Source organism: Homarus americanus, unplaced genomic scaffold (genome assembly GCF_018991925.1).
Source record: "Homarus americanus isolate GMGI-L3 unplaced genomic scaffold, GMGI_Hamer_2.0 scaffold32929, whole genome shotgun sequence".
NCBI classification, from domain to species: Eukaryota; Metazoa; Arthropoda; class Malacostraca; order Decapoda; family Nephropidae; genus Homarus; species Homarus americanus.
In genome coordinates, this window is record NW_024737097.1 from 10,257,245 (window position 1) to 10,270,185 (window position 12,941).

The following is a 12,941-nucleotide window of genomic DNA, read 5'->3' on the forward strand; positions in this document are numbered from 1 at the left end:
GCGTCGACACTACCGAGGGAAGACCCCACAAGCAGCTGCCATAGTTAAATGGAAAGGGAGGGAGTGCCCAACCACTGTTGAGGCCCACCCAGTCCTCCCTCCACTGTATGCAGAACCCTATCACCCCGGGCCTGCTTTTTGTGTCATCTGCTCCCATTGGGATCACACCTTCACCGCCTGCTGCCGACGTGATCGTCCCAGATGTCGCTTCTGTTCAAATAACCATCACTCCTCCGTCTGTGCCCAGAAAATCAAAGACCACCTCAATGTGGGTGGTGTGGGCTATGTTGTTGATCCCAGGTGTTGTAATTGTGGTGGCTGGTACAGTGCTGATTCACGGCAATGCCCAAAATGTCCTTCTGTCCCGAGGAAAAAGCCTCCACCCCGAAGGCCGCATCAACCGCAACCTCTCCCCCCAGCCTACAGGGCAACCTCCCTCTGAGTCCCCTCCTCTGTCTCAAGCAATGCCTCCTTCTTCAACAACACCTGCCCCTCCATGGCCTTACCAGGCTGCAACACAGCAGTCCCGGCCGTCTCCTAACTCAACTACTACTGGGCCTCCTACCCATCTCTACTCTGATGCTGTCAAGCCTTGTGCTCCCATCGGTGCCCCCCCACAACTCCCCTCCGGTGACAAGACACAGATCATATCCCTCTTCCACGAATTTACAAACCGTGTTGAAAAACTCTTTGATACACTCTGTACCGCCATCTCTGACCTACACCGACTACCCCTGCCTTCAGCTGCTACCCAATCACTCCCCTCTTCTGGTTTGACACAAGCTGGTAGCCCCCCTGTGTGCCTCTCATGCTCACGGCCTACTCCACCGCCGCCTGGCATCACTGCTGCCGTGGCACCTACCGAGACTGCCCAGGTGTGCCCTGCTGCCCCCGTGCCACGTCCCGCCCCATCACCACGACACTTGGTGCCTCATTCTGTCCACCCACTGCAAACCGCGCCTGCTCATCTCTGAGCTGTCTTCACCAGGGCCCCCTATTGGACCCGAGGACACCACCCACGGCTCCCCGTCCCCCACAGGCATGCCGGCACCTGGAGCCCATCCGCTCCAGTTCTTCGCATCAATGGACCACCGTGAGGACATGCACGTGGACTACATATCTAAGTCAAGAGGGATGTCCCCTACCAACCTCTCTACGTCCCCCCTTGAAGCCGACACTACCGACGTACACGCCATCACAATCACACTAAAAAGGTATGTCCCTCAATATTGTCAATGCCTATGTGCCTCCCTCCACCTCTACTGTACCTGTCCTTCCACAACATATCACCTCCACCCCCACCCTCCTTGTGGGGGACCTCAATGCCCGACACCCCAGTCTCTGCTCCCAGGGGCCCTACCCAAATTCCAGGGTTAACTCCTGACTTTCTTACCTACAAACCACTGATGGCCCTGTTATCAACACTTCTTCCCTCCCTAACCATATATCCCTCCTCCTCGAGACAGTCCTGGCACTTGACATTATTAGGGACCTGCCACGCTTTGCCATAAACAGAGAAATTTTACCGGGAATTTCCCCCCCAAACACTCATCACTCTGTCACTTTATGTAACTTGCTGACAAAACCCATGACCCTTCAGGCTTTTACGCCCTTAATGCATGAGTTTATCCAAAATTTGCTAGCCCACACTGATTAGTCTTAAATTAGAATATGACGTCCAATGTATATGAACCACTGTCCTGCATGGCAGTGTACAGTGACATCACCCACATGACTCTGACCTATATATACAGTATATATATACTACTAATGGATATGATGTATTTCTTTGTGTACGAACCTCTGTCCTGCATGGCAGTGAACAGTGACATCAACCCACATGAATCAGACCTACGTATATATACTGTTAATGAATATGATCTATTCCTTTGTGTATGAACCTCTGTCCTGCGTGGCAGTGATACCACCCTCAGTGTCAAAACCGGCTGAATTACTCAGAATACACAAACTGTACTCCAAGCTTTGTCAATAAATTTGTTAAATTTAAAAAGCCTAGTAACGGGGTCCCATTACAGTTGCTTAAAAAAATAAAGGGAACAAAAGAAAGACGGGATTTCGCCGATTACTTCATCTCCCTCCCCCTATTCCTAGCCTGGTTATTAGTTTTTTTTACTTGAATTACTTCCATATAGAGCCGCAGACAGTTCGGCCAACCAAGCGCCCTGTTGTTATTTAACGGGTGGGAAGTTTACTCGGGCTGTTTCTCACACAGTTTATAAACATGTTTATTAAATTGTAAACATGTATTCTAATTTACTGAATAAACTTAACCATCTGCAGTACTAACACAAACTACTACTTCCGCTGAGTGACAACATGGCGCCCGCATGTCTGTGTTGATCGAACTTTATCTACGACTTTAGGGTGAACGCGTTCACCCATTTGAGTGAGTTATCCTCCTCCAGTCTCAGAATCATTAGTTCAATTCACACTAATGTAGGCTTATTAACGGAGAGTGAACAAGTTAAATCTTTTTTAAGGGATTATCTAACCACCATGTTGCAAGTATTTTGAGATTCTATGAATGCAACTACAGCCGAACTATCTTTTACTGCCATTTGTTGTTATTGTTATCATTATTTCATTCAGAATGATAAGAAAAAACGGGAAAAGTTTTATATTTATTACTTTATTCACTCCTGGTGTAATCTTGATGAGACTTAAAGTTTTTCGATGAAGTCTTGTAAATGTTTTCATAAATGAAGGTAATGTTCCTACCCCGTGGTACACCAAAATTTATGTGTCGGTCTAGTTACCCAGATCATATATAATTTTTACCTAAAAATTTTACCTTTTTTTTCTCTGCATCCTTTCAGAATAAAAGGAAATCGTTGACATTAACTCTACAGTAGATCCAGTCATAAGACTAAAATTGTGTGTAAATATATGGTACGTATTTATTAATTTAATTATTTATACATTTATGAGTTACCAAGTGCTTAATATTTTAAATACGTCTATAGTTGATGTTTTTTAATAAGCACTGCCAATGAGAAGAAGCATTGGAAGTTTTTGTTGATAACAAATTGGTAGTACTGGTACAGTAAGCGACGAAATCTGTTGTCTGCCGAGAAGTGGTGGATCGGAGGCCACTGTGAGTCATCCCTGAGTCATCTGTGAGTCGATCCCGCGACAGGTGAGTCCACTCTAGTTGGCACAGAGGACGCGGTGTCAGCCTCATATATCATGATTTATAATGGTAGGAGTCCTGCAGTGGTTAATATTTTTTTAATGTTCACAATGTAGCTACGCCAGGCCTTACGTTCCATGGGTTGGCATGGCGATTGTGGCACACATAATATTTTCAGCTAAATAAGGGGTCAGGAGCTTTTATTAGTAATATGACTTTCGGGGTCACAATATTGCATACAATAAATAATAGTATGGTATCGGGAAGTTCTGTTGATGGGTGAAATGAAGTTTGGGAATTAAGTTAACAGTTCAAAGTAGATTGATAATAAGTTTTGAAACATGTTTATGATTTGACCAAATGGCTGAATGGGAATGAGGGTATTGGGTATTTTTCTAATTATTTATTTTTGTGTGGTTAGGAAAATTTACAAATACTGTACCTAATTTAATTATAACACTTAAATAGTTAGATTGCTTCATTTTTTTTTTTGGGGGTGTAACGTACGGTACAGTTAATAGCATCTTATAAATCCGGAACCCCCTGAAGCATAAAAAAAAAACACTTTTCCCACCTTCCTGGCTACCTACAATACCACTATCCATGCAACTTCAGTAAATTAACAATAATCATCACTTAACTGGAGGTGATTTTTAGCAGGAACAAACCTCTTGAGTGTTGGCTGTGCTCAATGGCCCATTTTTGCTTAAATCTAATATATAGTTCAGTGATTTTTTTCTTAAGTACTGATGACATATAGATGGTAATACAGTATAGGAATGCTAACATGGGGGAGAAAACTCGTAGCATATATTAGGGGTTCACAATTTGGAAACCACAAATAGATAAATTTCTGAGGAAAGGTGTTAAGATGGTGCCCCTCACATGCAATTTTACTGTAAATGTATCATGGGGGTTGTTGACAATTAATTATGTATAGTTTTACAACTAATTCAGTATTTCCGATTCTAGAAATAAGTGGTAGACATAAGAGTTATTGTTTTACTATAACATATGAATTTACTCAGTAATACTTTATGACAGATGCATGCCTGAGTCAACAACTTGAGGCCATTCTTTACACAAGATAAATGTTTTCTTACCTCAACCCGGACATACGACCACCATGGTCGTATAAAATATTTTTCTAATTACGTATTTTCGAGTCCTGACGTTAGTGATCGCGCTGTGTACTGACAAAATTTTCGTTTGTAATTTAAAATGGCTGGCAAGCGTAAAAGTAAGAGTTCTCGTGGTGCTGAGAAGAAAAAGAGACACCCATTTTTAAATTTCTATGTATTATTTTCACCTTTTCGACTTACGACCTGGTCGTCAGGACGGAACCCTGTCGTGTATATATATATATATATATATATATATATATATATATATATATATATATATATATATATATATATATATATATATATATATATATATATATATATATAATATGATAACTATTACATTATGTATAGTAGATTAGGATGTCAAATTATTTACTTAATAGATTATTGAGGTAGTAGGTATAGACCAGCACATGCCAGGAATAGCAAACTGGTGGAATTGTTTGCCGAGGTTTGGGAATATTCATTCATAATATTGACACCCAAACCTACCTAACCTAACTTAAAATATTAGTAGTTATCTTTTATAAAAAGAATACAGTATTATTATTGAAGGACAAGGGTCCAGATTATCCACCCACCTAATGAAAAATAGCTATAGAAGAAATCTTCTTTCTTACCTCAAGATTAAAGCAAATTGGGTTGAGAAACATTTTTTGGGGTATTCTGGTTTTCCTATTTTTTTATGAAAATAAAGATGCTGCTGCCACTCACCAGGTTCACAGAAAACACCATGTTTGTGCATGACTGTAGACAAACATTGTGCAGTGACCAACCAACAAATACTGAATGTTATGCAATGGAACACTTTAGAGCTAGTGAATAAAAACCACCGACCTTCCTTCCTTCTTTCTTTTCCACTGAAACCTTCCTAACAAAACCTGCTTACTATTACAGGTATTAATGTTTTTTTATTAGCGGATTATCATTTTAACATAAGACATAATAATTTATTGTCATCTTTACAAAAATTTCCGAAAGTTGTTGCTGCTGTTGTTTCTTTAGTATGAAATGGAATCTCGTAAATAACAGTACTCCACTTTTATATATGTGTCAGTATTGTAACCAATGAGGTTTATCTGAGTTGTGTTGTTGCATAAAGCTAGAATATCTGTTGATATTATTGGGAAAAGTTTAGGTCATCCCCACCTTCTCGCACTGCACACTGTTAATACACTTTGTGTCTTCAAGTGGAACCAACGGGGAGGTGCTGCTTAACATCCAGCAGTTTGTCTCTTTTTTTTTTCTGACCTGCCCCTCAACTATCTTCTGACTGGTGGTGATTTTTTTATATTGCTCCCAGGCAGTTTGTTAGCATTTCCTTGCTTTCTTTTGTTTTGTTTGTTTTTTGTACTTCAATGATGTCAAACAAAAAGGAGTACCCTGGATGCAAGAAGACAGTAACCAAGACAGCTCAAGCTCTAAGGTGTTGGTATTGCAGTGCCTGGTACCACTGCTTGTGGTGACTTTGATAAGGAGGCTTACAACTGTGCAGGTTGTGAAGACAAAGTATATGACATCCTGAGCACAGCCAAATCAAATCTGGAAGCTAAAATAGCTAATAAGGTAATGTCACTTACAATAACTTCTCTGGAGAATTTTGAACAAGGTGTGACTGGGAGGCTGAAAACACTGGAGGACAGGATCGATGCTTCAGGAGTGGCCTCTCTGGAGTCTCCTCAGTCATTCACAAATATTGCTAAAGAGGAACTGAAGGAGCTAAAAAAAAAATATCAGGATGGTACTAAAGGAGTGAGTGTCAAAATCAATGATTTGGACAGAGATAGGAAAATCCACATCCAGCAGGTACTCATACTGAAGCCAAAGGAGGGCATTGTGGCTGATAAAGCAAAAGTTGTTGATGCTGCTGGGAGTGTTTTGAGAGTACTGAAGTCTATTCATGTTGATAGCTGGAGAGAGACAAGAACTAGCTCCCTTGTTATTAGACTTCCCACTAAGAAGGCAAAGGAGGAGGCTAGTGGGGCTATGAGTTGTTGCTTTGGTACACACTCAGACTTTATGGTTTCTGAATCTAGAAAGATCATGCCAAAAATTATTACACTTCCTGATTATGAAATAGTCTCAAGCAGTGCTGAGAAGAATAATGAAATTTAAGAACTGTTAAATAAACGCTCCAATTTATGTCACCTGAAGTACGAAATTCCCTAAAGAAGTTTCAAAGGATATGTTTATGTTGGACTGAACAGATGCAAAGCTTATGACAGGTTCTAGGTCACTCAATGCTACCACTGCTAAAAATTTGGACACTTTACTTCAGGTTGTCCCAGCAAGCCTGGTTCTCCAGTTTGTGCCTTCAGTGCAGGCAGTCATGAGTCAAGGACATGCTCAACTAACACCTCACCCTGCTGTGCACATTGTTCCACCCTTCAGTAAAAGCCGAGTCATTTTGTATCAAGTAAAGATTTCCCATTGATAACTTCCCAACATAAAAAGTAATTGAAACCACTGATTTTGCTCGTTAAAAAAATGCATAGTGCTCTCCTTGAGTCTGTTAAAAGTAAGTCTGCTTAATATACGTGCGATCCGAAACAATTTGTGTCACAATAATTAGTTTCTGAGGGAGTTCAGCTTGGATTTTTATTTTATTTTATTTATTTATTTTATTTTGATTTTGATTTTTTGGGGGGTGGGGGAAATAGCCCACCAGGGCACAGAAGGATGTACTGTAATGGTCTATTCTAGCGTGACCGACATCTACTCAGAAACGGTGGGCACCGCGGGCAAGACGTGTGTTACGAGCCCACGGCCTTGCCGGCGGTACACAGGATGCCAAATCCACCGAACATTGCCCGTTAAAGTACCTGTAAAAGAGAGAGATTGAAGCAACATTGCGACGAAGAAAAAGGGAAGAGAGATTATCGACTAAAGGAGGAGAGTTAATGAAAAGAAATGCCTTTGATTCCACCCTATCAAACAGTTGGACAGAAGAAGAGCCACCCCAGATATGAGAGCAGTACTCCAAGTTAGGATGTATGAATCCCTTATAAACCTAAAGTAACTGTGAAGGAGTGAAGTAGCTACGTCATCTGTACAGCATTCCCAGCTTTCAGGGGGCAGCTTTAGCAATGTTGAGGATGTATGGCTTCTATGACATTAGAGGAAATGGTGAGGCCTAGCATATCTATTTTAGATTTTGGCAAAATGATATCCTCTGTATAACTGAAACTGGTTCTATGAGTCAGACATCAAAATTATTTGTAAAGCTCTTTTCAAGGCACATTTCCTTGTTCATGTTCCCAGGCCAGCTGCAAGAGCTCCGGTGGCAGAGTGGCACTGATTTATTCTGTGGCCCTGCTCAGCATTAGACTAATTAGTAGTTACTCTGTTTTCTATTTTTTCCTCCTTTGCATTTATAGAAGCATTAATAAATCTTCATCTCCAAGTTATTAGAATTGCCATTGTTTATCGTTCTGGTCAACCAGGTAGAGATGGGGAATTCATGGATTAATTTGGCTTGCTTCTCAGGAAAGAACGGGCGATGGTTGATCTGTGGTGACTTTATATTGAGTTGACGCTCCATCTCTGAAACCCTTTTCTGCTGAGTTGGAAATTCTCAATCTAAACAATTTTGTCAATCATGTGTCGTGCCCAACACATCCTTCTGGACACACTGTAGACCTAGTTTTGTCTCCTGCTGACTGTGATTGTGTATTAGATGTTGAAGTTGGCCAGATTAATTCAGCCGTCTCTGACCATGCTTTGGTTACTTTTGGTTTTAATGTCCCGAAGCCCCCTTCTTACAGTACTGTAAAGCTTTCAAGAACTATAGAAACATTGACCAGACCCTGATTGACCAGGAAGTCAAATCATTCTTTGAACTCGGTTACTCCTCTTTTGTTCTTTGAGAAGATGGTTAAATTGTATAATGATGTCTTCCAGTCCATTTCAGACATTTATTGTCCACAGGTCACGAAGAGAATTACAGTACTGTATACTGTATACAGAATGCACTAGATCAGAGTATGTATATGACTGCACGTAGGGCTGTACTTTGTTCAGTGAGGGTATGCAAAGTTGAATACAGGTTGTACCTCTCTAGTCCGGCATTCTGTGGTCCGGAACGATTTTAGTTTGCCCAATAGGTAGATAGGCAGCTATTATTATTATTATTATTATTATTATTATTTTTTTTTTTTTTTTTTTTTTTTTTTTTTTTTTTTTTTTTTTTTTTTTTTTTTACTTATCTGAATTATTATTATTATTATTACAGGAGTATTACATTTTCGCCCCTCAGGCCCCAATGTGGGTCAGTGACCTGTGCCCAGGTGGGCTAATCCTAGTAAAAAAAACAACAACAACAAAGCCGCGGGAAATTAAGGTTTGTTTACATCCGGCAGTTCGGCTCTCTCTCTCTCTCTGTTTGTCTATACAGAGTACAACATTTAACCCTTCAATATTTATGAGCAGTAAATAAGTGTTGCTTTCATATTCTTATGTAGAGTAATGACGATATGTTTTCACATGTGCGCACTTACGCGCAGTCTCACTTTTTTCCTTTACTATTAATGGTTAGCTACTTATACTGTTCCATTTATTAACATTACTGTACTTCAAACAACCATATTAATTTTTTTACATTAATTTTATTACAGCTACAACCAGGGTCTTATTTTCTTCAGTTTTATATGTAGAATGAGTCAGTCACTGGTTTTGTAATCAACGAAAACAATGCTGTCTCATTTCCTCAGTGTTTTAATATTCTACGTATTATTAATGAATTATATTGCTCATTTTGCACACAAACATTAATTCAATCAAAAAGACATTCAGTAATAAACAATAATGAATCTTTTGTACATAAGAGAAATGACGCTGTTTACACGATTGTGCACGTCGTCTGAACGTTGGCGGGCCGTTCAAACCTGTCGAAATTTGAGTTTCCGCCGTGAAATTTTTAAATTGTGTAGTGTTTTTTTTGTGTCCAAATATAAAACGTTGAATAAAAAACTCGCAAAATTTGAGAAGCTACTGTACGACACTTAATCCTTCAATATGTCTTCAAAGAGACCATGAAGCAGAGAAAGTGGTGCTTCCAAGCATAAGCACAAGTCACTATCTATCCAGGAAAAGGGTGAATTTCCATGGTCCGGCACCGGTCAGATCCCGAGGTTGCCGAACTAGAGAGGTACAACCTGTACTACAGAAGTCAAGTAGCCTCTTGTGGCAATGATCAGAACATTTTTTATGCAGTTATGAATAGGCTGTTGGGCTGGAGGTCTGGAACTACATAGTCCCCGACTTACGACGGGGTTAGGGATCCAAATCCAGGTCGTAAGTGGAAAATGCGAAAATAATACATAGAAAATCTAAAATGGGTCTCTTTTTCTTCTCAGCACCAAAAAACTCACTTTCAAACTTGCCAGCCATTTTAAAGGGAATTACAAACGAAAATTTTGTCAGTACACAGCGCGATCACTAACGTCGGGACTCGAAAATACATAATTTAAAAAAAAATTGATACGACTGGGGAGGACGTATGTCCGGGTGGTCGTAAGTCGAGTATGTCGTAAGTCGAGGAGTACCTGTACTATGCTTTCTTCCACTTCAGATGCTCAGCTTGCCTCACATTTTTCCTTTTTTGTGTGATAAAGATATCACGTATAAGAAATAACCTTGACGTTGTTTCTTGAATTGACAAATTTTCAGTTGAATTTCAACTGAATTACACCATAAGCCTCACTCTTTCATCATTTTGTCCTGTAAGGGTGAACAACTTTTTGCACTACATGAAGGATTCGAAGAAGACTTTTTGTTGTCTTGATCCTATAAATGTATCCTAGGTACAATTTGCTTATGAACATACTGCAGACTTTATTTGTAGAATCCTAAAGAAATGCTTTGCAGAGAGCAGTTTTGTGCCATCTGAGAAACGGACTTTACTGCTTTCACTTTTTAAGAAACCTGGTCTTGATACTGAAAATGTGTCAAATTATCATCCAGTCTTCAATCATTCATTTTTATCAATGATCATAGAGTGGGCTATGCTGGATCAGTTACTTCCTCTGTTAGAGAGAGAAATGGATTAATCCTCTGGTTCATTTAGCCTATAGGAAGCATCATTCAACTGAAACTGCCTTATGTAAAAATCATGATTTGGTAATAAACACTAGCACAAGAAAGTCCTCCCTCTTGGTCTTGCTAGATCTCTCTGCAGCCTTTAACAAGGTGGACCGTCATCTGTTACTTCAGTATCTTTGGTTGCTTGGTGTCTGTGAGAATGCACTCTCACTGCTCGAGTTTTATTTGTCAAAGAGATCTCAGTTTTGGGACCTTTTGTGTTTACAGTCTATACCAGTACTGTAGTCTTGTATCTCTTATTTTTTAATCTTTTATTTTTTATTCAAGATCCATATGCTGTTAAACAGTTTTTGGATAGACAGTGTCTTGTGAAACTATTACATTCACTTATTTTCTCTGCAGTTGACTATCTTAACTCTTTATGGGTATGCCTATCTAACTATCTACTGAAGAAAGTTCAGACAGGGTTGAAGAGGGTTGCCAGGCTTATTTTTGCACTCCCACCGAGGACTTCCACTACCCCATTCTTGATCAAATTGTATTGACTTCCAATTTAAACTTGGATAGTTTAAACACTGCCTAATGACTCTAAGACACTTAAGTTTGATGAGCCTAAGTTATGGCCAATCTACTAAATCCTCTGACTACACATTCTGAAATGATTTTACATAGTAGTGCTGATTCTTCACACCTTGAGGAGCCGAGAGCAGTTTGGATTTGTTCTTTTGTTGCCTGATCCTTTTCCTATGCATCCAGATTGTACAATTGGTTACCTACATCCATGAAGCAGCTGACTTCTGTGGAGGCCTTTAAGAAACAACTTGAGGCCTTTCTATTTTTGAAAGCTTACAGGGTTTAGGAAGTACAGTATTACAACTAAAGGGTATACGAATGATAGAAGTGAAACTCATTTTTTTTTTTTTTTGTAGTACCTGTACAAGTATTTCTTTTTATTCTCAGGCGTTTGTGGTGTTTCGAACACTTGTGAATTTTTTAGACAAACTGGCACTTTTGAAAAACAAAACACCAGCAATTATTATTACTCATCTTCCAGTATGTACAAGTACAGCTACTCCTCGACTTATGGCCTACTCGACTTACGACCATCCCAGTCGTACCAAATTTTTTTCAAATTACATATTTTCGAGTCCCGACGTTAGTGATTGCGCTGTGTACTGACAAAATTCCCGTTTGTAATTCCCTTTAAAATGGCTGGCATGCTTAAAAGTGAGGGTTTTGTGGTGCTGAGAAGAAAAAGAGACACCCATTTTAGATTTTCTATGTATTATCTTCTCATTTTCGACCAATTCGAATTACGACCTGGATTTGGGTCCCTAACCCCGTCGTAAGTCGAGGAGTGGCTGTTTATTATCCTCTTAAGAATGGCAATGGCACTGTGTAATGCTTGTTTATGATAAATGCAAAATTTGTATACATATGAAGGAATTATTTTAATAATTACATTGTTTCTTTGTATTACAGAATCTGGTTGGAAAAGCAAACAAATTCAGCAGCTATGCATGGTAAGCAACAGATTATAACAGGATCTAGTCTAATATTATAAGGTATTCATATACGTAATTGAATTTAAGTATTTTTACCTCTTATTTTTACTGTACTGTATATTATATTGTACTATACCTACTTTTATAGTAGGGTTTATTAATTGTTCTTTGATGATTGTTAATTTACTAGGTCCATGAAGTCCACCCCATTGTTCTTATAGACAGGTAATGAAACTGGCTCAAGTCTAATTAATGATCTGGGTCACTCGCACATAAAATCCAGCTAGGTTTAATTCTTGATCCTTTTCCACTGTTTTGTATGTAACATTCCTTTCTCATATTGGGGCTGGGGGCTTTGACTAGATCTTTGACATCAGTTGGGGAATAGGGTGACATATGGTACCTTACATACTGGGGTAGTTCCTATTTTTGGAAGCTCATGAATAGTCTAATAGAAAATTTTCTTCTTTCCATGTTTTTAAGTGATATGTTTCCTTTCTAGGCATTGATTTTTATTGGCATTAACCCATAGGCTTCGGTTCACCTCAAATGACATGTGCTTCCAGCGCTTCGGTTCACATCATATAGCATTTTGTAATTTCGTGGTACTATTCGCCATGTGGGCCTGGCTAAAATATGTTGCCAAGAAGGCATTTATCTTTCCCTTGCCTACACATGCGAGCCTCCCAGTCTCCATTATCAGTAGTTTCTCAGCTTTTGTGATGTATGGATCTCCCTTGGACTTAACAGTCTTCACCACATGTTTCTACCCCTCCAACCCTCAAGGGTAGTAGGGGACTCTTGACCATCAGCAGATTCGTGATCAATTAATGGAGGCAGTAATAATGATTGTGAATAGTGTAAACAGTAATAACATCATAAAACAAGTATTCTGTATGTCATACAGGTGTTGACCGTTATACGACAGGGTTAGGGACATCAAAAAGTCATTGTAAGGTGAGCGATCCTATATCGATCTTAATAACTTATGGGGGAAAATAGATTCCTTTTCTATACTGTTAGCACTTGCAGCACCATCTTTACCAGCAAATGCCTGGGAAAGTTCATGGAACCAGTGCGAGACAGAGAAGGACGCCAGAGTTAGCACTCGGTGGTTAT

The 12,941-nt window shown here is 39.5% G+C and overlaps 1 protein-coding gene across 3 annotated transcripts in view; it reads left to right on the forward strand.

The window, feature by feature from the left end:
* Positions 1 to 3,034: 3,034 nt before the first annotated feature.
* The window catches only part of LOC121873203 (dual specificity mitogen-activated protein kinase kinase 6-like), an 82,916-nt gene continuing 73,009 nt past the window's right edge, over positions 3,035 to 12,941 (forward strand). The window contains exons 1-2 of one of the 3 annotated variants that reach the window (XM_042376555.1): positions 3,035 to 3,157; positions 11,800 to 11,840. In XM_042376555.1, coding sequence (XP_042232489.1) covers positions 11,834 to 11,840 — 7 coding nt within the window. In that variant the 5' untranslated portion in view covers positions 3,035 to 3,157; positions 11,800 to 11,833. Of the gene's footprint in view, positions 3,221 to 8,595; positions 8,618 to 11,799; positions 11,841 to 12,941 lie in introns of those variants that run through there. The other 2 variants (XM_042376556.1, XM_042376557.1) reach the window with 2 other exon arrangements.